Genomic DNA, 25,576 nt, shown 5'->3' with positions numbered 1-25,576 from the left:
GAACTCAGTGCAAGGCTGACTCTGCAGACACAGAATCACAGACTGTTTCTGGGGCATGGGGGTATAAATTTTGTATCTGATTAATGTACAATATAATCATAAAGCCTTCACATAACAGCTTTGTGCTTAGAACACTGCTCCCCCTTAATTTATGAGTCACCTTGGAGCAATTTTTTTTTTTTCAAAATGACTTCAAGGAAGCTATCCAATTTCCATTATAGCAACAAGGAATATGAAATGAGTTTCAATGTAATCAGCAAAGAGCACTGAGCAGATCTACTTCCTATAATTTTTTTTAAATGAATGCAATATTGCATATTCTTACAGGGTATCAAAAAATCAAGAATTTATGTTTAGTTTACTTAACAGTTTGAAATACTAAAATATTACATTTTTAACCATTTAAATTATGCAGACTTGGGTATTACTTCAATATACTTCAAATTGAAATACTTCAGCCTGAGTTATATGCTTGGCCAAATTCTGAACTCCTTATTTAGAATCAATAATGCAGATTTACTGCACCAATAAGGGTAAACTGAACCCCTGTAAGAATCATGTTTTCAAAAAATGTCCAGATTTCCAGGAAAAAAAATAAAAAGTTAATTTATGATCTCCCAAGACAGACTGGTGAAAGTGAGCATATAGAAGTTGCTAGCTCATATTTCTTCAATGGATATCTTCAGTTTATTAGAATGAAGGCTGACTTCAATTGTAAATTAAAGCAGACAGCTCAAGGGTTCTTTTTTTCCTATCCTTTCTCTACTCAGCCACTGAATACCTCAGACATTTTTTCATCACTAGATATTTCTTCTTTCCCTTCAGCACATAATACAAACAAGAAAAGGTTTAGAATCTTTTACAAAATTTATGCACGCTGTTTCCATTTTTTTCCAAAAGTTTATGGAACTGGTATATGCATGACAATGTTGTGTCCAATAAATCCCAGTGAGTTAACTACAGTGCAGTTATGTAGCATATACTTGCACAAACACATAAAGCAATAGGTGAATATGAACTCTGTAAGCCTTTTGTACTTCCTCAAGGTAGTTCAAAAATTTGCTAAGAATCCTTTCTGTTCAACTATTAGCAATGTTTTACTTTGTAGAGAAATTCTAGGAATCCAGGAAGAGGTGAAGCTTTGTTTTGTTAATATTTCATTTTTTGTGACAATTTTATGTATGGGAATGAAATGAAAGCCTGTAATGTCTGTTTTATGAAGGAGGAAATACTGAGCCTCACATATCCGTACAATAAGACTCCAAGGGGCTAAGAATTATACAACAATATAACTGCACAATAATGATAATTAACAGCCAACATTTTTGCTCTAGACCTACTTTTATTCTTTTTCTTCTCTCTACAATATTATTGTCAAGAAAAAGGAACCAGATAAGAAGGTTTATCTTCAAGGAAAGGGAGGAGAGCTGCTTACAATTGGTAACTACGCAGGGAGGACTACTCTGTACAAGGAGCCATATCCTGACATTGAATCTGAGGTAAAAGTTCACACTAACTTCAGTGGGATCTTCAGTTTAAAAAGTGATAGGACAATATGGGCTGCATTAAATAACATGGTTGCAAAGCTGCAATAACTTAGCAATGGTAATGACTTAGCAATGCTATCATTATTCAGCATTCACTGGATGAGATCCTGGAAAAATAACTGAAGAAGAAACCTGCAGAAGGAATGAAAATAAAACTTCTCAATGGTGAAATCTCTCTAAAGGGATGAATAAAACATCCCCTGTTAAATTCCTATAAAACCTGGCAATGAATTTAACAGTTCAGGCACAGAAAAGAAGACTAATTTGTAAGAAGGCACACCAAGGTTTCTACTTTGGTCTTTTTCCTATTTAACTTCTGGAGATCTCCCAGAGATCTCTGGAGATCAAAGATCAGGTTCTCCACTCCTTCAAATTATAGGAGACACAGGTAGTATGCAAACCCCATCAAAGGAACCCATCTCCACAGACAGAAAGAGACAGTCACATGGCCTCATAGAATATGATGTTGATTGTTTTTAAAGTGTTTGTATCAGAAAGCAATCTATTTCACATGTACTGTCTCCACAAGTAAACAACAACCAAAGCAATCAAAATGATTCATTATTGTGTCAGTTTCCAACCTGAGTCTTGCATCAGCAACAGGATGAGTATGGCAAAAAGCAAAAGGAGATGCAGGAATAGCACAAGGCATAAAGTGAGACATGAGAAAGGCGCTGAGCTCTGCTCTCTGGGGACAGCGACAGGACCTGAGGGAACGGCATGGACCTGGGACAGGGGAGGGTCAGGTTGGGTGTTAGGGAAAGGTTCTGCACCAAAAGAGTGGCCAGGCACTGGGACAGGCTGCCCAGGGAACTGGTCATGGCACCGAACCTGCCCAAGTACAAGAGGCATTTGGACAAAGCTCTCAGAAATACCGTTTGATTTCTGGGTGGTCCTGTGTGGACCCAGGAGTTGGACTCAATGATCCTTGTGAGTCCCTTCCAAATCAGGATACTCTATGATTCTATGAACGCAGAAAATCTACTACAATGAGTGAGAATAGCTATGAAAGATAAAACATGATACACTGGGAGACACAAGAGGGTCATACAGCATCTTGAAAAAAAAATTAAGAGTGGGAACTGGCAAATTCCTTTATAAAGAGGTAAACTAATGGGAACTGTTGGCAAGGGAAAAGATGCTGGTTGTTACGCTAGACAGAAAAAGCAAGCTTATAGTTGTTTAAAGAAAACAATCATCAAAACAGATTAAGATTTAGTCAAGGGAAGAGAGAAAAAACAACATATTTAAAAAATGTTACAGTAGAAAAACTGAGCTTTTAGAAGAACTTGCATCTCATCAAAGGTGTTAATTCCTACAAATATTTTTAATACATAATATTTCTGGCCAGATAAAAACGAATGAGAATTATTAAACTTTAGATGGTAGAAGAAAAATGTGTTTGGAAATGGTAGAAATATAAAATCACAATTCAGACAGTTAAGCTATTTTAAGTTTCATAAGGTATCGGTTTAAAGTGTATTAGTTGGCATGTAACTGCCAGAAGCTGCTTATTACAGGACTGGAATCCTGCCATGTGACTGTGCAGGTACGAAAACATGTTAAAATCCTTGTTACATCAAGACAAATATCTACAGAGACATGGTGGAGACTTGGTTTGTGAATTTAATAGCTCAGAATAACTCTAGAATAACCTAAGAACACATTCTGAACAAAAGCAAAATGTTTACTGTGACCTCTTGGTGAATTAAAAACCAACACAAAATAGAACAGCTGAAGTGGAAGACTGAAATTACTTAAAGTTGTTATTTGTATTACTTCCTCCGGAAGCTTACATCTGATGCCAAAAGCATGTTTAAAACAATATTTTACAAGTCAGTGTATTTTTAGTATTCTGAAAGTTGCTTCAAAATGTAGCTGATTGTTTTTGAAGCAGGCTAGACAGATGCCTTATGCACTCTTAAGTTGCGCTGCTGAAATAGATTCTGAGCATAGAAGACTTTCCTTCTCTACACAAATTAGAGATAGTATACAAATGCTAACAATAAGAAGAAAGGTCTAATTAAGGCGCACACACACACATGAAAAAATTATACACCTTTACAGACCGTTTTCTGTATTCTATACATAAACTATTCTCACCCAATTTTGTGCCTTGCAAATTCCAGCATATAAATGACCTCATTTTTTATGGAATAAATGCTGCTAGACAAGGAGAAAGTGCATGAGACAAGTCAAGCAAAGACACAGATAAAAACTTAATTAGGTATGTAGAAGCAACATGTGGTAATGTAAGAACAGGTCATTTTTTACCATTTGAATATGTGCTTTTATAATCATAAAACTTGCTACTTTAAAAATACTCAGCTATAAGAGACATTATTTGGCTATAGTTGGTATAGTTCCACTGAAACAAAACCAACAGTAGAATTTTTGTTTTTAATTTTTACAAGCAAATCGGTAGGCAATTCCCAGCGCAGGGACTTGACCTAGTTATTCAAGACACAGTTCTCACTAGGATAAAGAAAAAACATCACACTGACTGATTTAGGTTTATGATGATCCCTCTGAGAAGTCCATGAATAGAGCAGTATAAAATTGCACAAATCAATAGTACAGTAAAAAGTGACTTGATTCCTGAAGTAACAGAACATGTGATCATGGTAACCTGCTGCAGCCTGAAAGAACCAAAGGGCATTCCCCACCTGTCCAAATACCGCTCTTCTGATGGACGGTACTGCTGCTGCTGCACTCATGCAAGAATGTCCCAGCTATGCAGAAAAAACTGACAAGACGCATCCAGATGCCGTTCAATTAAATCTCAAGTCATCTTCTGATCTGGATGTGTTACCAGGCAAGAGATCTACTCTGCTGGTCATGATTTTCACTGTGACCCTTTAACCTGTTTTGAGAGTATTTTCCTCTTTGGCTTGTTTTTACTGCATGTTGTGGGGAAACTAGTGCCTTCCTCCCTTGTAAGAATGGGCTATTGCTGTCAGCAACATTTGTATATATGGTCAACATTTCCAAACGTGACCTTCCTTCACATCCTTAATGAATTAACTTGGGTTGGAAAGCTGAAACATTTTGACCCTGTTTTTGGCCTGTTACTGCTACTGCAACAATCATACTGCTTTGGTCTTGAGTTTGACATGGAATCGGCATCATTTTTTTTTTTCTTTTTTGCTTTCAAACTGCTACCAGCCCACTTACTTCTGTGGAAAAGGAGACAGAATTTAGCAGTAAATATTTCAGACTGCAAGAAAACATGATCAGATACTTTTTTTTTTATGATAATTTATTACTGATGCAAACAGAAAATATATTCTCACTGATCTCATTATTCTTAGGATTTGGTCATTTCTGTAATTCTCTCTGGTAACTTCACCTGAAATTTATTTTGCTTCAGAGACAATAATTTCAAAAGAAAATTGGAAGACTAATTTCACAGAAGTTCACACTTTATGTACCTAGTACTTTTAATAGACCTGGGTTTATCTGCTAAGCAAAAAAAAGTATCATTTAAATTCCTGAGGAGTAATTTGAAAAGATTCTTTACACTGACATCTGCTGTGAATAGAAAAGCATATGGGACTATTCTCTAATCATTCCTCTAATGAAGGACATATAAATTCTATTCATGACAATTTAGGAGACTGTGAATTTTTGAAAAACATAAATCTTCTGTGAGGCCAAGACATGAATTTTCACTTATGCCTTCAGTATCAGTATTACTGCACACAGAAGACAGATTGAAATTGCTAAAACATCTTGTTTCACTAAATAGGGTAATCTTAATAGGATCTGCTTCCATACTTAAAAAGCATTTCACAAAAAAAAAAAAAGAATATTTGTAAGTTATACTGTGAGAGTTAAAGATCATTATATCTAATGCAGAAGAACTAAACTGTTTGGTATTTTTATGAAGTTAATACACCCCCAGTAAAAAGCTCAAGTAGTTATAACTCAGATTTTTCATAGAGGGCTATATATGAAAATAAGATAATTAGAGTGAAAATATAATTTTCTGTCTATACTTTCTTTAGTTACCTAGTATTGCTCTCCTTTAGTTCCTGTCATTATGTGAAAAAAACTGTCATTATGTGAAAAAAATTACACTATCATTGAATTTGTGAAGGCATTTCCCAGGAAATATTGGAGAGCATGAATTACAATTTTAGCTTTACACAAATAATTAGAGAAGCTATGAGAGGAAAGCTGAGTAACCCCTTGTTGATGTTTGTTTACTGAGGGAATGGCTAAAAGCGACCACAGAACTTGCCTGGGCCTGGACCTGCAGCTTCCCCCTGCAGACGGCTCACGCTGCACTTGTGCCCCAGCTCCCTTCGGCCCAATTTAACCAGCCCCGGGAGCCAACATTCCAACTATCTGTTTAGTAAGCAAGTCTTGGGTACTGCTGTCTGTGGCTGACTTAAGCCTTGGCTTCTGCGTAAACACTTGGTGCCATCTGGATGACTATTTTATAACTCCTGAAAGGGATAGGTTCACAGGAACGTACAGACGGACACTCGTTTTCCTCAGGAACTAAAAGCAGCGTATCGAATGTCGAGAGGAATAGTTATCATATATTTTACAAGAGATTGCTGCGCTACCTTCCCTCACCTGTCACTCTTCTGACACGACATGCACAGGCTTAAGCTGTGGATACCAGAGAGAGAGGGAGCTGCTTAGCCAGCTGTGTCACTTCAGAAAACAGTCGCTAGCTTCTCAAGCCAAATGTCACTTTTTGATAAAACTGCCCAGCAGAATGGTATAATCTCTGCCCCTTATTCTCTAAAGGCTCCTCGATTACGATACAATTTATCAGGGAACTTACACTTTTAGAGACTAACCATATTACTGCATAAAGCAGGTAAAATTAGGAAGAAAATTTCAAAATGTATTCCCAAAATGTGCTATAAGAAATTTGAAAAATACCGAAGAAAAGAGACCTGGTACTTATACAGCACTTCAGAAAGTTAAACTAGCAGAGAAATTAAAGACAGCAGAAATAAAGGATGAGAATCAATCATGACTTTGGACTACTCCTTTATAAAACTACTACCAGAACTGAGGAGACAAATATGTGCATCTCCACTCGTAATGTTAATTGACTCCATGGTAACATATAAAAACTTTAAAGCCACATTAAATATACTTAAATATGCACATGTGTCAAAGTTAGTGCCACTAAAATTTAGTTGTATGAATAATGCATGAATCAAATACTTAAAACTTCCTGTAATTACTAATTTCAGTAGGATTCTAACATAAAGCCTATTTTTTATCTATTTCTTTTTGCAGCTGAGCGTATTTTGCACTACAATGCCATTTTTTTTCCTCTAACTAATCATGCAAGAATGATGATATTGTATTAACAGGACTTTCCATATTTGCCTTAAAAAACCATACTGAAACACATGGGCTGTGATTCTAATCCCAAGTCTATTAACTACAGAAACAGCCAGGCATATACTTAAATTCTTTCTGAACTCCCTGCTATTACTGTAAGACACTTTGTTAAGTGTGCATGCTTTAGCATTTTGGTAGAGATTTACCATTAAATGACATTAAACAAGATAACTCATCTCTAAGTGCTTTGTTCAAAGCAATGCGCTTTCTGATCTATGAAATTTCAATTTCAAACTGATAAAAAAAAATGCTTCTTAAAAAATCACAGCATTATTTCCCCTCTCACAGTTTAGCATAGGCTCATTTGCCTGATAGGTTGTTACAGTTGTTGGGTATTTATGAATTCTGCCATCCATACTATGTCGAAGTATCCCTCATTCGTTAGAGACGCTACAATGGCTATACCTATCTATTAAAACACTGACAGATTTTTCCTCCAAGGACAAATAACTTCATTCTGTCCTGCATATTTTCATGCTGGTGGGCAGAGAACTCTTACTGTGCTTCTGAGCAGTACATGATTTAGTACTCCCCAGGAATTCCTGAGCCCTTTGAGACACAGGATCACTCACACCCTTTAGACTTTCACAATTACTACTACTTATGGCTATGTGTTTTTGCAGATTACCTACAAACAACTGGGCATGGATTAAGGACAACCAAGGAGTCTGGGAGTCACTGCAATGAAGCAGCCTCAGCCTTTTAGTCATGCTCATGCTCCCCATGATGGGGACAGGACTGTGGTACAGGCCTGCGTGTGGGAAAAATGCTCTGGCCCTGCACAGCCCTGCAGATGCTCTAGTTCATCCTGAGACTGGCATGAATGGCAGAGCTTCTTCCACCACTGGATTATTTCTATGGATATGAATATGAATGGAAGAGCCTCACAGGGCAGCGGAGCTCTGTAACACCGTAATTTCCCACCTGTATCAACGTGGCCTTTGTGCTGAGGTAGAAGGTAAATGACCCAGGCCCAGACTTCTGGCTTGACCAAACTAAGTCTTTTTGGATATTTCCTCCCTCCATGCCCAAATGTATTTTGGACTTAGCTCTAACAATGTTAGTGCATCATTATTATCACCTCTCTTCCTTCCCTGTCCTACAACATAATAATTCATTTTGTATTTTGATAAAAAGAAATAAATCATTTTAACATTAGGAAAAATTAGAAATGATGATAATGATATAGAGTATAAATTTACAATATTATGCTTGAGTCTGAAACAAATGGAACATTTTAAAACTCAGATTTTACAAGACTCATAACTGAAACACTGATGTCACATTTTGGCTGTAACAACATAAATGGTCCTGACAGAGTAAGTTTACGTTCAGTGACACGTGAACCTTGATATTATCTGACCTATTACTTATTCACAGCAAGACATCTCCCTTTCCTGATTATATATTGTAAAAGTCATGACCACACAGAAGTCACACAAATAAAAAAACAAGTCTGAAGAATGGATTTTCCCTTAGCCACCACAGTTCATGTCATTCATCATCTCTAATTTCTTGCCAACAGAAACCCATGACTATTTACAATGGCAGAGAGAGAAAGACTTCCTGCTGGGCCATATATTCCCACAGTGTTGTAATCTGTCTTCAAACTGCTCAACTTATTCACACCCAGTCTCATCTCTTCTATCAGTTGACAGCTACAAAAAATATTTCAGTACTTCAGTTACTAACAACCCTCTAAAGACTTGTGCCTGCTTTTCTTAAAACTTAAATGTTTCCTTTGTATGAAATTAAAATGTTCCCTAAGTATGATGACAACCATCAGTGGCTGTACCAATGCACTGCCATCTTGCTATGCCTGAATTGACTGACCTGAAACATTGCACAGCATTTTGTAATGAAAGAAATGTAATTCTTTGACAGTCCAGTTTATGAAAGGGGATCACTTAATGTATAGAAAGACTGAGTTCAGTCAATTTGAAAGCAGCTTGTGATTTTCAATAACACACTACTAAACTCTGAATATGACTCTTAGTAAAGCTAAGTGCACACAATTTTAACTGAAGACAACAGAACCATATGAATTTAGTAGTTCATAACACTGACTCTAGGGGAAGAGCTATTCATATGCTGTGGAACTATAGCCTTGGAATTCAGGAGTTTTTATTTCTGCCACTCTTTTGCATCATTATCAATTGTTGTCACCCACATGGATTGTCCTTACCGAGAGGCCCATTCTCATTTCCGTTTGTGGAAAGAATCACTTGGATCAGACAAAATGTATTACTTTTATAAAGCTTATAAAGCTTTATAAACCTTGGAGAGTTCTAGGGAGCATTTATCTTTAGTCTTTGTACACGCCTGGGGCACAGATCATTGCAAGCAAATTAAAAACATCTTCTACTCTGTCTATAGCACTATCTAGCCAGAATACAACTAATACACAGGTCATAGAATCTTCAAAATTTTGTCTTCTGCTGCACCCGTATGTATCAGATCCTTGCACAGAAACTCTTAGATCCATACTCAAGAAATCTTTTCTTGATACTTGAAAGACAACTAATCATTATGTCTTATCTCACTCTTTTTTTTTGTAGGTAAGTTACAAGAAAGGGAATAAATCAGTTAGTAATAGAATTTGCAAAACTTCTGGAGTCTGATACACAGACTTCTATAAAGAAAGGGAGGTACTTGTCTGCTTTTTTATGCCCCCTCTGAAAACTGTAGAAACAATAAAAGAAACTAAATGGCTGTATTAATGTTCTGTGTAAAAATCTAGTAAGTGATATTCCGTCATTATAATGTGACACTACTTTTTTTTTTCTTTTCAGTCTGTGCTTGTTATGTATGTCTGGTCATTTGTAAGATACAAAGATTATATAGATGTCAAAACCAAAACATGTAAACACCTAAATTTGAAAGTATTTTAAATGACAAACTCCAAACTTTTTTTTGGATAAAGAAAGTTTCATACTGCTGCGTATATTATCCTCAACTATTATCACCTGTCTCCTTTGAATCATCAAAATTCAAATAGTGTACAATTAAGACATTACTAAAATTATTTTAATTATCAGTAGCAGCATTATTATGTAATGCAAGAAACCAGAAGTGTATGATGTGTTTCATGAAAGAATGAATTGTATTTCCCACAGAGTTATATAGCTCCCATGTTAATTTCCAAGTTTTAACCTATAAACTCTCAGTTTTGTGATTGCAGTAAACTTCTCCCTTTAGTGCTGCAATTGCTTCATTTGGATAAGAAGGTAGTTACTGAACATTCATAACTTTAAAAACATGCTTTGAAACTTACATGGATGATATTAGATGAAGAAAAATTCACATTTTTCATGAACTGATGAAAGCAATTAATAAAGCATTTAATAACATGACTATCTAATTATAGAAGCTAAAGAAGCACGATCAAAGATTTTGGAATATACTTTGCACCTACAAGTAAAAACTGTGCTCCTGATTCAAAATACTTTGTTCTGTACGCAGTAAAAAATGGAGACTTCACCCCCTCCTCTAGAACAGCATTTGGATACGTGAATTTCTGTTGTTATCACTTTATCACCACAAAATCCATGTCAAATGGGGAAAACAGTGTTTTAGTGACAACTAATTAAAGGGTCATAGTCTGTCATGAAAAGAGAACAGACTATGATATTACATCAGAATTAAATAGCATATAGTGACATAAAGCATGTACGTGAAGCAGTCACTAATTGTAGGAGGTTGGGAAGAGCATAAACACACAGTGAGTCAACAGGAGCAGCTTTCCAGAGGGCTTTTCAGACTGAGGGGCATTACCATGTAGGGGTATCAGACACTTTACAGGATACAGTGGAAGTGTATTTTGGGATTGCGCAAGAATTATTTATGGGATGTTTAGTGGAACGTCTGGGTGCCAGTGACTAGGGAAAGACTGGGATGAGGGGCAACTGCTTGGCAGGCCGAGTGTCAGCCCAGCTACTGGAGGGATGGATGCACATTGCGTATATATATTTCCCACAACCAGACCTTCATTGTGATCAACCAAAGAGTAACAGGACAAGACCGCTGGTGCTGTTTGTGGAAGTGCTGAGTGTCCACCTGTGCTGACCTCCACAGCCATACACGTATACTCACCTCTATCCATCCCCCTTAACTTTCTGACAATAAGGTCCTGTCCATCAAATTTGAACATTTTTATGCTAGATATATAATACTGTGTCATATATGTGACTTTGAAGTCATAACAAAGTTCTTAACACAACCAGACAACAGAATAATTACAGTATCTTAAAAAGTACTAATTACTTCTGCAAACTTTTACTGAAAAATGCTGTTCACTAAAAATATCAAGTGAATTTACTCTTGCTAGTATTTAGTGGGAAACAAGAAGCTTTAAATATGCTTATTTTCTTTACATTTATAAATTTCCCTTTTCCCTGCTTCACAATTCATACTGAAAATGTAGTGGCATTCTAAAGAGAGGGCCCTGGCTCTTAAATTTAATAATGGAAGTATTTACTTTGTAAATAAGCTACAAACTGCAGCATTTCTGACCGATTTCCTTTATTTTTTTATTTTTATTTTTTTTAATGTGTACTTACACTTAAGGCCATCGGTCCTGGTGGTCCCACATCTCCCTGGTTAAAACAGGACAGTAAATAAATGAGCAATCTCATTTTAAACCTTTAGGCATTTTAGAGGATATGCACCATAGCTTAAGTAAATTCAGTATAGTCATCACACATTCTCTGGTTATGAAAATATATGAGTAAAGTGATTTTTTTTTTCAGCAATTGCATAGGTACAGACAATTCTCCATAGGTTAAATGAAAAAACAAAACCAATGAAACAACAAAGCCAAAACCAACACCAGATAGACCTCTGCATAAATGAATCCCAGTTTACAAAAAGCAATCCTGCAAACACATTTGCACATGTTAAATTACAAGCTGCCACTTATATGCATAAGGTGGCCACTGAAGTCAGTGTGACTGCTCCTACACGTAAAGACATCTGACTGTAAAATGTTCACAAAATAGCTTTTTGAGGTCTGAACCTCACTGCAAGACCTTCTGGTGCAGTCAATGGGAGCAAATCAGAGCACCAAGAGAGCAATTCAGAACATGTAATTTAGGTTCCTGCTCTGAATTGCTTTCAAAAGAAGATTCTCCCCCTTCTGTAGTGATAAAGACTGCTTGCCTTCCTTATTTACAGTTAGTCTGTACTTACATTCTTCAATCCTTACGCTAGACAAATGGCAGCAGTGTGTGTTTATCATACATAGTTAAGGCAGTATATTAAATATTGAAGAAATATCATGCACGTTCACATATACATGCAACTTCACAAGTTAAAAAAAAAGAAGTACCTTTTCTCCTTTGGGACCAGCCAAGCCAGGACTACCAGGGTCACCTTTGAGTCCCTGGGCAAAAAAGAAGAATGCATATTGGTTATCATCCTTGGAAACTGTTGGACAAAATCCTCTACTGCTGTGAATTAGTATATACTAACCAAATAAGCCTTAAAATATTAGGACATAACAGAAATAAAAATTAAAAAATAAATTCTTTATTTTCATTATTTTGTGAACAGAGAAATATCTACCAAAAGACCACATGCATCTTCAACAGAGAATTAAATATACAAAGCCAAACTCTCTACCTTGACTGTGCCACTTTATGGCAAGTAGCATGTAGAAATGCAAAATTCTTTTGAGGTTTCAGTAGGTGCATATCTTGTGCATTCAACAAAGATAAATAAAATGCCAGTCCCACAGCACATTCTCTTCAACTCTGCTAAAATTGAGAATGGTAGAAGTGGACAGAGCATTGTGGTTTCTGGGTTTCAGTTAGCAATGTTGAGCTGGTGAACTGCAGCAGGGTTCACCTCAGAGCAACTGCCATAACCTCCAATACTCTAATTTTCACCAGTGTTTGAGAAGGGAATTACAGAAATCACCAAGTCCTTTGTACCTCTCTTACCAGTTCTGCCTTCAGCTGGAGAAGCCAAAAACGTTACCTACTCTTTTACATTGCAAACGCAGTAATTTCACAACATGGCTATTCCACTAACATGTCTCACCAGAAGCACCCCAAAAAGAAAAATTCTTATTTCTTATAATCTCTGCTGTCTTCTCCTTGCTTCAAAACACATGGAAAAGCGAGTGGTTTTGAAATATACCCAGCAAATTCAAGCCACTCTGCAGTATGGAATAACCTTTCTTCTGATGTTGGAACAACCTACCAGGAACTACTTCTTGTTTAAGCCAAGAGCTCTGTCTCGTACCTTCCCTCTGATCAGTGTTTTAGAGACATGCCACAGGAGAACACTGCTGATGCGAGTCAGAGAAAGCTCTATGAGTTCAAAGATTTTATTTAGAAACCAAATGGCAATAACGTGGGCAATGCAGGACCGAATCACAATTAGATAGTTCACAAGTAGGCCAACATCATTACTACTGTGGAGGTTAAATGGGTCAAGGATAGAAATGATTCATCTACATCTGAATAAGGGTTTACTAACTTAAGTTCTTCCCAGCCCCCTTTTTGCCCTTGCAAACTCTGTTCCTCGCTTTGCAGTAATTGGAAAGATAGAGACAACTGGCATGAAAATGATAAGCAACATCTGTGCCTTGGTGGGTACAGAAACATTAAATCAGTGAGTGTTCTAAATACTGCATATTTGTGCAACTCCACTTCCTGCTAAAATTACATTAATTCACCATCTGGAAGGAACATCATTTAGAACTATATGAGCATTTAAGTACCCACTTTGGATTAAATTTGTGGTTGTTGTAAATACCCCTGATTTAGCTTTGATTTGTCCTTTATTAAGCTTGCCAAGTATGTAATAGTTAAATCAGAAGTAGTTTTGTTGTTTGAACTTAAAAATGTAATAGGCAGATGGATTCAAAAACCAAGCCAAAAAAAATTATTTCTTTTTATGATTTGCATATTTATGACATAGTTTTGATATTATCTCCATTTACTACATTTTACTTTTCACCTGCTTATGAAAGACTGCATAAAACACTTCCTGTTCTGATAGCCACTTTAGGGATTTTTCAGGTATGCAAACTGTAGGGATCTGTTTCAAAGTCAGTATTAGTGAATCAGCAGTGCAACAATAGGCTTGAGCTTAAGGAATAGTTCTAAGGTGGTGTATTTCCAGAGGAGAAAAAACAGAGGAAGATAAAAAGAAATCTGCAGCTCACAGGAGGAGATATATGTGTGTGTGGCTCTATTGAAAAGACAACTGCAGACAAAAGATACTGAACCAAAGCCATGCACTGTCAAACTGTGAACATCATTTTTTTCCTAATTGGTGTGTTTATAGCTTTTAGTAGTGTTCCTGCAGTGGACCTCAGTAAGGTATGCAGTTTGACAGCTAGTGCAGAGATGATGACCACAGAGGTCAGCCTCACATAAGGGGAAGAAGGGGACAAGAGGAACCTATATATTTGACAACAACCTTTACAGTGTTCGAAGTGTGATTTTTGAGTACCTGGGAAGGTTTCTACATAACATTTTTATTTTACAATACTTGAATTACATTTCCTTTGCAGTTTATACCCACAAAAAAAATCAGGAAAAAAAAAGTTATCCCAGTAGAAGTATTTCCCATTCTTCACCACCTTATATTTCTTTTAAAGATATTATTATCTTAATAAGTTCCAGACATTATGAATGCTTGCAAAAACAGATCTGGTACTATATCATGCCTATTCTTCATTTCAACCACCCTTTTTAAAGCAGCTCCAAGGGTTAGCTGCTGCTGACTGTCTCTGAAATGACATAAGAAATAAGAATTCCTGTGCTATGTAAAATCCGTAGCCGCTTCGAGCACAGTGCAGTACAGTATCCTGTCTCTGGCAGAGACCAGAACAGGATGCTTCAGCAAAGTGGATATGGTTATCTAAGCAGATATCATTTGGATGATTTTAGATTAGGCTTTAAATTAGAAAAGCTCATTTTCTACAATATTGTAGGAGAAAGAAGTCAGTTTTGTAAGAGACATACTAATTTCTATTGACCTAAGGAATCTGTAGTCAGATTTGTCAGAAATTCAAGAACTGAGTAAAAATTCCAAAAACTTGCATAACAAAAGGTAAATGAATTGCTGAATTTTATCCTGGTCTAATTCTGGCTTCTTCAGAACAATACAATAATAAACATCTGTGAGTTCATGAACTTATAAAAACTCTTCACGAACTGTTTGCATCTGTTACCTTTCCTCTGCTGTAAGGACTACAGCTTCGTCTTTCTACAGGTCAAAATAAACTTACATCAGGGTTCCTCTCTGGATGCCAAAATGTACAGTAAGCATTGGGACATGCTGACTTAATAGTAACAAGATAGCAACATGAAAAATTGCAAAAATGAGAAACATTATCTATAACAAGACAGGGGTATGAGTGTAACTGAATTGCTGACCAAGGGAGAAATTACTGGAACAAGTATTTCACAAATACCAGTAAAAGTGTGAAGTCAGCAAAATTGGGGCCAGCAGTGGAAAGAGTAAACTAGGGACAGACTCGTTGTTTGGAAGGGGATGATGGCGATATTTCTTCTGGTGGGAGAAATTTAAGGGAGAAGTTATCATATTGGTTGACACTACTTTTGACAAACCTTTAACTAGGTTTTATCGCTGACAGTAGTTTACAGGAGTCTTAAGCAGTCTACAAACTCAATTGGATTAAGAAGAACACAATTACAAAACAGCAACTGTGCCTTAAAACTGTGAAAAGAACCATGGTTTTGTGAATTCTTCAAATGGCAGAATTTTATCAATGGTAGCCCAGCACTACTGGCATAAGAAGCATCAGTTTTTCTGTTTGAATTTTCCTTTTAGACCAGTGACAATCTCACACAATGCATGCTGTGCTCTGGAGTTCCATGGAGAAGAGAAAATAACTTTACTTAGTGATCTGATAAATATTTTCCTTACCAAGTCTGAGAACATTTTATTTGTTCGCTAGAAGTGTCAGGTATAACCGGAGCCAGAAAACTAAACAGTTTTTCAGTTCCTATGGTTTCAGTCATTTGGATAAGATCAGAACAGTCAAAGAATTTGAGAGAAAAGGGAACTGAACATTTTCCTCTAAGCCAAGTGGTCTCGACTGCAATTCTTTTGTGACAACATGATGCTCCACAAACCAGTACTCCTACCACTATTAGCAAAAAGGACAGATGATGAAGAGAACAGATGATTTCGTAGTTTGCTGATTGTGTTTGGGATTCATATTCCATATGCCTGCAGTACCTGAAAAACTACACGATGAAGGTATTGTAGCCCATAGGAGTGTTGTCTAACCTTCTCATCAAAAAACAGTAAAAACATGAAATATGTATGTACCTTTTGTGAGTACTCATATATAACCTATGGAGGTTATATTTAAAGGAAAACATGGCCATGGGTACTTGCACAGGTTGAGGGAAGCATCCTGCAATTTAAAGGAGTCTGGTTCTGTATATTGGATTTTTGTGCAGACTTGTGTCTGTTGCTTTTAACCTTGACACCGTGATGTTCAGCTGGGTTTGAAAGCCACACCAGGGATTTATAAGGGTTTAATGAGCAGGCACCTCTCTAGCTGAGACCAAATAGCTGGCAATCACTGTACTAAAAACACCACAGCCCAAATGGAGGGATTGGAATGACATGCCAGGGCAGTCTGAGGAGGACTTTCAACAATGGACTGACAATAAGCTACTTTGGGAGCAAACCCAGAAGCCTAAAGAAAGCTAGGGTAAGTAAAGAAAGCTTACTGGGGAACCATTGCAGAGCTGCCAGAGTTTCTGAGGCTTACACTGCTGGCTACAGGCAACTAGACTGAAGAGTTTCCACAAGGACTGGAGAACCACAGGGACCAAGAGTGTCAAAGGAGCTAGGATTCCGTTTAACAGCTCATCAAAGACAGATTAACTACTAGGATGAAAAGACAGCTATCGGCCACAACACAAACCTCACCAGTACTCTTAGATGACAAGAGCCTACGGCATTTTCTCAGCTGCCATTAATTACTTACTTATCCAGAGCTGGGAAATATTTGAGAAGTCCATTAACCTCTCACCCTGAGACAAATGTTTACCATAATAGCAGACACAAATTTGAGCAGAGGACTCTGAAAAAATAACTGATTTTTTAATTTTGCATGAACTTATCTATAATAAAACTCTATTTTCTTCAGAAATATTAGGAAAATTGTCAATGTTATGCTAGATGTCCTCTTTGAGTAAAACATGCTTTTTATTCCTTAATGCTTGATGAATTCTGACTGAACCTAGCAGGTTCACTAAGGCCTGAGAAAACTGTATCATACATCGAAAATTTTCACTCATAGAAGCAGCCAGTGCTTATATCACCACAGAAAGGAGATAAAACAGGGAAAACATACTGGCAGCTGACAACAGGTGCTCTTCACAAAGAAAAAGTGCTAAGATCAGCTGGACCCCAACTGAACAGCAGCCACGTCTTGCCTACTAGAGATGCACTTCTTTTTGCGGCAAATATTACACAGCATACACGAGGCAATGAAAAATGCTGCAAGACTGGCATCATGTTTTGAGGAGAATAGGTTTTCCAGTCCAAAAGGGAACTGTTTGGAAAAGTATTATACATTATTTACAAATGTTTTTATTGCTGGATGCAGAAAACTTCCTTGCACAGGTCCCTGGCCTGCATTAAATGGTTCAACCTCACACCAGGCTAAAATCTCCTAGCATGACATACTACCTAAAGCACTGGAAATACGGTAAACAATCCAACCACTAACAGTGTGGAACCAAATTGTTATGGATCAAATCAAAAACCTCTATGGAGTAATAAAACTTAGAAATATTCTCATTAGTAAGACAACAAAAACACATTTTCTCCACAAAATGGTCTTAAAATCTTAATTAAGGCAACAGCTTCAGAGTCAGCTGTACAACACCAAGCTGAATATGTTGCAATTACTTTTCCAATTTAGTGAAGTATTTTCAAAGCTCCAAGTAATATCCTATTTTTCAGTTTATATCTCATGTACTTTTAAATATTGCCATTGATCTTTCCTTGTTAATATCATTCAAAAACTTCAAATTGCTACAGTGTTAGGATTTTCTGGATCCCAAACAATGCCTACTGTCTCCTTATACTTTTGCTCCTAATGGACTCCTTAGACTCTAGATTTAATTAAATAACATTACCAATTTCACACTTTCAAAAAATAGGATTCTTCACTTACCATCCAAGTCTTTCCTTCCCATGCTAATACTGAGACAGTTCAAGATTACAATGACAGAAAACCTATGAGGGTGTGATGGTAAATGACTGCTACCATCACATCAAGCCACTGAGTCCTTTTGAAAATGTTCATATTTCTGTTCACATTTTCACGAAAACTGAGAAATAAAAAGACCCAATATGTGTACATTTTACCTTCTTTCCACTGAAAATCTGTGATTTTCTTATTGCTCACTGAACCTCACAGGTCTGTCTTTTCACATTAGTAAGTAAAGAACAATATATTTTATGTAGAAGAGTTTTTAAAGTCACTTAAGAGTACCAACTTTCCTGATAGGAGAAGGAAAATAATTAGTTAATCTGCTGGTTTAACTGTCTAGGGATTAGGCACTAGATTTTCATTTTAGATTTTATTTTTTAAACAGTTTACAAGAAAGACTTCTCTTTCCCTAGCTATGCATGACACCTGCTAAGAGATATGACAATACTTCCTTGGCTTCCTTGCTTTTGCTAAAGGATTTCATTTTTGTTTGCAAAACATGAAGTAGTAGTATCCCATGGTATTCACTTCCTACCTGTACCACTGATCAAGAATATGATATGCCTCCAAAAGGAGTCTAGAAGTTTGAACGGGAAAGACTTTCTTTCAATTCACATTCAAAAGTGTGAACATTACATAGATTTACTCCATGGATAGTATCATGGACATTTGTATTGCAAATTTGTCCCTATTCCATATGGAATGTAAGGATAACGGAGTAGTAACTGTGTTTATTAGGATTTCTCTCAGAAAGTGCATCCATGAACATCCACTTGTTACTGTGATAAAAGTGATGGCATTATTAATGTCAAGTGGCTATAAAAGTCTCAAGGGATAAAACTTAAGAGACACTACTCAAGAAAATTGGCTGTTTGTATTATACAGGAAAATAGCTGCTTACAGATGTAATGTGAATACATACCCCAGGAAGACTACATTAGTAACACGTAAGTTATTTATAGCTACTCCTTAAGAAGCTAAAAACAATGGCAACCGCATTACTAGTATTTATAGTCAGTATTTGTGTTGTCAGATGGATTTTGAATAATGTCCTAGACTGGGATACAGCACTGTAGATCTTGGCTCAGATTTATGGAGTGATAATCTAGGAGATGTGCAGAGCAGTTAAACATATTCACAGTTCCTGCATCCAAACCTGGTTCTGAATGAGATTAGCTGACCCAGTTAGTACAATCCATGAGGGATGAGGGACTTCAACATCACATAAAGCTAGTCTACAAATCAGGTTTAGTTTTCCTTCTGTCATTTACTTCATTCTAGCAAGAACCTTCTGTATTACAACTAAGAAAACAAAAGTAGTGACAGCAAAAAGAAAAAAAATGGAATTTGTTTATGTGACACCTTGTTCCCCAATTTTGGTTAAAATAAATTTGAACATGTTCCTACCATTTGTGCAAGACAAAATGTTCAGTCATCATTTTCAAGTTCTTCATTTGTGAGTACAGAAACCCTCACTCCCCCAGCCAGAGAGACAACAGCTGCCAACAGCCGATACCACCAGCTTTGAGTGTTTTCAGGCTTTCTTTATACAGCACTGCAGATTACACCCATATAAACAGATTAACTTGATTATTTCGGAAATATCAGATGTTACATTTCTGTATGTGGAATGAGTTTGAGAGACACTGATAGCAACCAAGAGTCAATGATACACAGTCCTTTAAATTTAAACTTAATGACTGGCATCTCCATGCACTCTGATAACTGAATCCAAAGCATTTTATTTGTGTTGTTAAAAAGGAATTATGTGTGGATTCAAACAATATAGTGTTATATTGCCTTGTGCAATTCTACTTCAAAAATATTTTAAAGACAGTTCCCATGATGATAATCCACCCCTTTTTTGACACACTACAACAGTTCACTAAACGTTCCAAATTATAAAGGTTTGATATTTTACACTTTCAGTGCCACAATGTCAAATATGTTCTAGAGTTCACCAGATACTTGGTATACCTTACTCATCCTAAAAGATTTATGGAACAAGATCCCATGTAGTAAAGGAGATCGTGTAAGACCAACACAGAAATGTCCCCAGAGCTATGGAAAGAAACACAGATGTGTTTTTCCATGCTGTCAGCATATATGTATGCATGACAGAAGTATATGGTTCACCTTTACAGACAGGCAGGCTACAAGAGAATACCTCTTTGAATACCTAAACACAGTTTCAGCTCAGTACATAGTACATGTTTTCACATGAAGGATATCCACTATTCGCTGAAAATAGTCTGATTCATCTAGCATTAAACTAGGAAAAACATATTTTTATGGCTACAGTGTGTGTACAGAGCCAAGTGACAAAAAGTGTGGTGATCGTGTAGGCTGTTTTAAAAACTTTAAACTGTATATATAGCTCAACACAAATAACCACATGCATTGCCTGTGTTCTTACTAAGCACAGCTAGGCTGTCATAGTATTTTGGTGTGAAAAGTTGAACCTTTCACACTTTGGTAATGTTGCTGAAAGAGTTTTGCTGAATTTTTTTTTTCCAAATCCCATATCTCATTGTTGGCTAGAATTCCAATCATAATGCCAGACATTCCCCAAAGAATTTAGACAGACAGGTTCAGTCCTTCTGTGAGATGCTCTCTGCCTTCAGTTGTGATATTTTTGCAATTGGGGAGCCAACAGTACCCTTCATTATCAACACTTAAACCCAGGTTGACCTCCAGTTAAGGTCAAGGAGGAGACAGGAGGGGAAGAGGGGGATAAAGAAAACTGATAGCTTGATTTTTATTTTTAAATCTTGCTGTTCAAAACATGCTGGTTTGCTATTTCAGTATTACATGGACAAACCTCTGATTTTCTGCCCTCTTATTTTAATATATTTGGAGGTAAATACAAATATAAAGCAGGCAGAAGCAACGGTTATCACCAGGCACATCTATAGTGTTAGCTCAAGTTCAAGATTGGATGTGAACTCAATGACAAGGAGTATCTAGTTTTTTTTTTTTTGTTGTTTTTTTTTTAATTTAGATTCACGCCACAGCTCAAATATGAACCAGATCAATTAACTAAATAGTGAGTAAAATCTATCAGAGAATATAAGTGAAATTTTAACTCATATTCTCTATTACATGAGCCACATGGCACAGTGAGTGACCCATTGCTCTCACCCAGGAATGGCTAACAGTCTGTGCACTTGCTTTTCTTTTTCAGCAATCAAGGACCCAGGCCTAGCTTTACCTTGCCTCCAGAAACGCCCTCTTTTCTCATCAATACTGTGTTGCTTTAATACCCACTCCTGTTTCAGTTTATCTCATGAACTCTAAACAGTTTTATCATGGAATGTACCATATCCGTACCTACACCTTTCCCATCCAATGTTAAGGCTTAAGACCTCGTATCTCAGCTGAATGCACCTCTTTTTCTTGCCCATCATCTTGTGGATGTTAACTCTCCAGGCATACACATTTTCTAAATCTGTCACTCTCCTTACACAAAGTCTGAAATCCATTGTTTGCCTATCCCCCTAAAAGTTTTCAACTTGACTGTTTTAGTATCGTTCAGTTTACCTCTCTTCCATGAATGCCTTCTGGTCCTGGTTCTCCTTTATCTCCTTTTTCACCCTAAAAGAATGAATATTTATTTAATTACATTTGCAAGATAAATACTAAACCATGACACTTTTTTGACAGGAAAAATATTTGAAGATTCTGGGCTGTTCTACATACAGTGCTACAAATACGTTTCTGACTGCACAAGCTAAATTATTTCTTGCATTTCAAAAGAAATTCTTTCCAAATAAATGACCCTGAAAAAAGGTCTATCACCAAGAGCTAAAGAATTTTGTAATTCACAGTGCTACTGAATGTCCATAAAGACTCACCACAGGAAAATATTCTAGATTCTCACAGTGCTCTGAGAACAATGTGGTCAAACAGAAATTTACAGTGAGGGACAGTTAATTGCTTTCATTTTGGTCCCGCTTCTTAATGAAGATTGTTCTGAAAATTATTTCTTACAAGGATGAATATAAGTGATATATCTAATCTATGAACCAAAAGGAAAAAAAATGGATTCTTAGAATCAGTGATACAGGTTGGTTCCTGGGCTTCCTTATGGAACACTGACCATAAAGCTCTATATTCTTTGTAAGATACAAAAAAGGATTCAGTTCCATACTATCTCTATGGACCACGCTATCCTAGTTAATATAGATTTCATCCAAAGTTATCAAAATCTGCTTAAAAAGTATAACTTAAGGGAGAATGCCAAAACCAACAGGTCTCATCTGTGTCACTAGGCTGAACTTTACCAAATTATAAAAATAACATCATTTTGATAGAAGCCTGAGGACTGACTTTACTAGGGTCCAAGCTCTTCATTATCAACCAAAGAAAGGGAACAGCCCCACACTGAATTTCAATTATCTCCAGCGGACTACATATGTTTGAGCAGAACCTATTCATTATGTCAGCATAATCTTCATAATTCTGTTAGGTAAATGGTACTGAACTGAGATCATTCAGCTAATTCCATTTGTGACACAACCCTGATTCAAAGCTATTTCTCCAGTGGCAATGACAGAGGGCATTTCATCTAATAATCAGTTCTGCAAAATGAATTTGCATGAGCTTTCTCAAACAACTGAAGCCTACTAACAAATTAGCAACCACAAACTGTGAATTTAATAATCCCATGCAAAAGATGTCTGCAGTAGTTCATTGTTCCCATTTCAGTACATCTTGTTGATAACAAATCTAATGCTGTGCATTAGTTTGAATGGTCCTGTTAAGGTTTTTCCTCAAGTATTGCCTTTTTTGCCTGTCAATAACACCAAACTTTAAACACTATCTATCAACGCATCCATCGGAAAAAGTTTAAAGGACGCCAAATAGTTACATTTTAACACTGGTCCTTTTAGTATGTTTAAACTATCAAGTTCTCTTTGTTCTCTTATTCTATGGATTAAGGCATCGGTTGAAACAGTAATTGTCTTACACTATCAGTTTAAAAAATAGCAGTTGAAGTTCCAGATTTACTCCTTTTTTTTTTTTTTTTTTTAAATAGCTTAATTTAAACATTTTAGTTCTCATCACTATGACACACTGGACATTCAATACTGTTTTCACAATCTTTCAGCTGGTATTAAGTCACATTGTTACAGCCTGGCAGTATCTACAAAGGTACAGTCATTCATTTACCATAATAACTCCTTATTTTAATACATTTCTAGGAGATTTAAGAAACATTCCAATTTATGGAGCCATCTTCTATGGTTTATCTGTTTATGTACTTTAAGAGAAAATTGTATAAATGTCTATAGTTCTGATTCAGGAACAGCAGTAACTTGTAAATTCCTTAATGTATACGTGGAAACCTTAGGTAAAAGTATCTTGTGATAATTTGTAATCCTACATCTACATTTACATTAAAAAAACATGCATTTACTTAGCCTAAAACCCAAGAAGACCCTCCTGATGTTAGATTAGCAGCACATGTGTTAGAGATCCTGCCACCTTCTTCTTCAGCAGGCAGACAGTAACTTTAAAATGTTGGCAAATGGTTCTAGATACATACAAGTGCAGTTGGTGAATGCAGGGAAGAAAGAAAAACTCCCTTCCTTATGATTTACATGATACTCAGATTTAAAATGTTTGTCAGACAAAATGATAAAAAGCACCCTCTGCTAATGAGCCCCAGACCTCTGCAGAATCCCAAGTGCCCCAGGCTTTCTGCCATGTATGCCATTTTACTATGAACCTATTCTGATTTTTTTAATAGAGTAAATTATTTGTACTTGCCAAGCCTATTGTGCACAACGTTCATGTCCTCTATGAAGCAAGAATTCAAATCAAACAGAGGTCCAATTCTTACAATTTATTTTTCTGTGAACTGAGCCAAGCCATGCTCATTTCTGCCTTTGTGGAGTGCACTATGCTGCATAATTAACAGCTTCAAACGTAGCTAATTTGCAGAACTGCTGAAGCCACTCTGCAGTGTAGATGAGGCTCTTAATAATCAACATTGTGTGTTACCTCATAGATTAACAAAAGAGAAAACAGAAAAAAAAACATGTTAATGCCATTTTCTGTCTCATGTTCCTGCCTGCTGATACTATACTCAGATGAGACAATTAAAGACTATTTGGGAAGTAACTGCAAAAACAGGATGACAAAACTCTGGAAGTGCCATTAGTTGTTTATTAGTCAACCAAAACTAATCCAATATAACATTGAATTCTTTGCATTCCTTTGGGTGTATTCTGCTTTTAATTGCCCCAGTGGAACAAGCTGATGGGGTTGCTGCAGTATAAGTGCTAGGACGGATTCAGTCTTGTGTGTGTAATACTGGATACACTGCAGTCAGTGGCAACGTTCTCTAATTAGAGCTGGGGGCTTGCTCAGGGTTTCTGCAAGACTGCAGTACCAGCCTTAAGTCACTTGGCAACTTTAAGGCTGCCTAATTTTCCTTGCATACTATTTACTCCACATTATAAAGGCAAAATAATGTATAAAAATATAATGTATAAAAATAATATATAAAATTATGTATTAATAAAATACATTTATATTTTAAAAAGTGAAGTTTATTTTGCAGTGCTGCCCTGTTAATAATACTAATTCTGAACCCCTGATATCCTTTGTTCCAAGCACTTTTAAAGTACCATTTTTCACAATAGCAAAAATATTCTCCACAGTATGCAAGGTAATAACCTTGTAATTCTTAACCTCTGAAACTCTGTGATTTTACCCCACACAATCTTTAAGATAATTATGTTTGTTTTAAAAAAGTTGTTCTGTGTTTTGCTACAGATCTGGCTCAGTAGAATGCTCTACATGAATTGTGTATGCTTGCAACCATTTCTCCACAGTTCCCTACAAACTGAACCCAGCTAATAGGAAAGCTTCTTGATTTTTCCTAAATAAATTATGAATTTAACAAATCAGAATCTGCAGCTCAAAAAAGAAATGCCATATGGGTCTTTCTCTTTTTACCGATACATTTCTGGAAAGCTGGGACTATGAAGGGCTCCATCCCAGTAATGTTCTTATTGTCTGACCCGTAAGCTTTCTACAGAAGGTGGGATAACATACGACAGGAAAAGAGTGGTACTCAAGGAGAAGCACCTTTGGCCTGCTGAAACACAATACCATTTAGAAGGAGTAGTAATGAAGGCAGAGCAATGATCCTGTCTTCATTCAGACTGGGAGGAACCATGCAAGGAAACAGAAAAGTCACATAAGTGGCTTATTTCCAAACAGGCTCTAACCCATGTAAGACTGCTACCTAAGCAGGGTCAGAAAGAGACACTGTAAAACATTGAAGAAATACACTTTCTTGTAAACTAAAATCAATGATGATGACCTGGGAGGATGTCACTGTGAACCCTGTATCTTTCCAAACCCACCTATTTAGGATACTCAGACTCAGCATGAAAGCAGATGACCACAACACTTCATAGGCATC

At 36.5% G+C, this 25,576-nt stretch overlaps 1 protein-coding gene across 1 annotated transcript in view; it reads right to left on the bottom strand.

Moving 5' to 3' along the window:
• COL19A1 (collagen type XIX alpha 1 chain) overlaps positions 1-25,576 on the bottom strand; it is a 192,935-nt gene that overhangs the window by 80,170 nt on the left and 87,189 nt on the right. The window contains exons 11-13 of the mRNA XM_050709490.1: positions 21,679-21,732; positions 12,247-12,300; positions 11,480-11,515 (exon numbers count right to left, since the gene is read on the bottom strand). Of these exons, the coding sequence (XP_050565447.1) occupies positions 11,480-11,515; positions 12,247-12,300; positions 21,679-21,732 (144 nt within the window). The remainder of the gene's footprint in view (positions 1-11,479; positions 11,516-12,246; positions 12,301-21,678; positions 21,733-25,576) is intronic.

This window comes from Cygnus atratus, chromosome 3 (assembly GCF_013377495.2).
Source record: "Cygnus atratus isolate AKBS03 ecotype Queensland, Australia chromosome 3, CAtr_DNAZoo_HiC_assembly, whole genome shotgun sequence".
Taxonomy (NCBI): domain Eukaryota; kingdom Metazoa; phylum Chordata; class Aves; order Anseriformes; family Anatidae; genus Cygnus; species Cygnus atratus.
The sequence above is the reverse complement of the archived record's forward strand: the minus strand, read 5'-3'. Positions and strand labels throughout refer to the sequence as shown.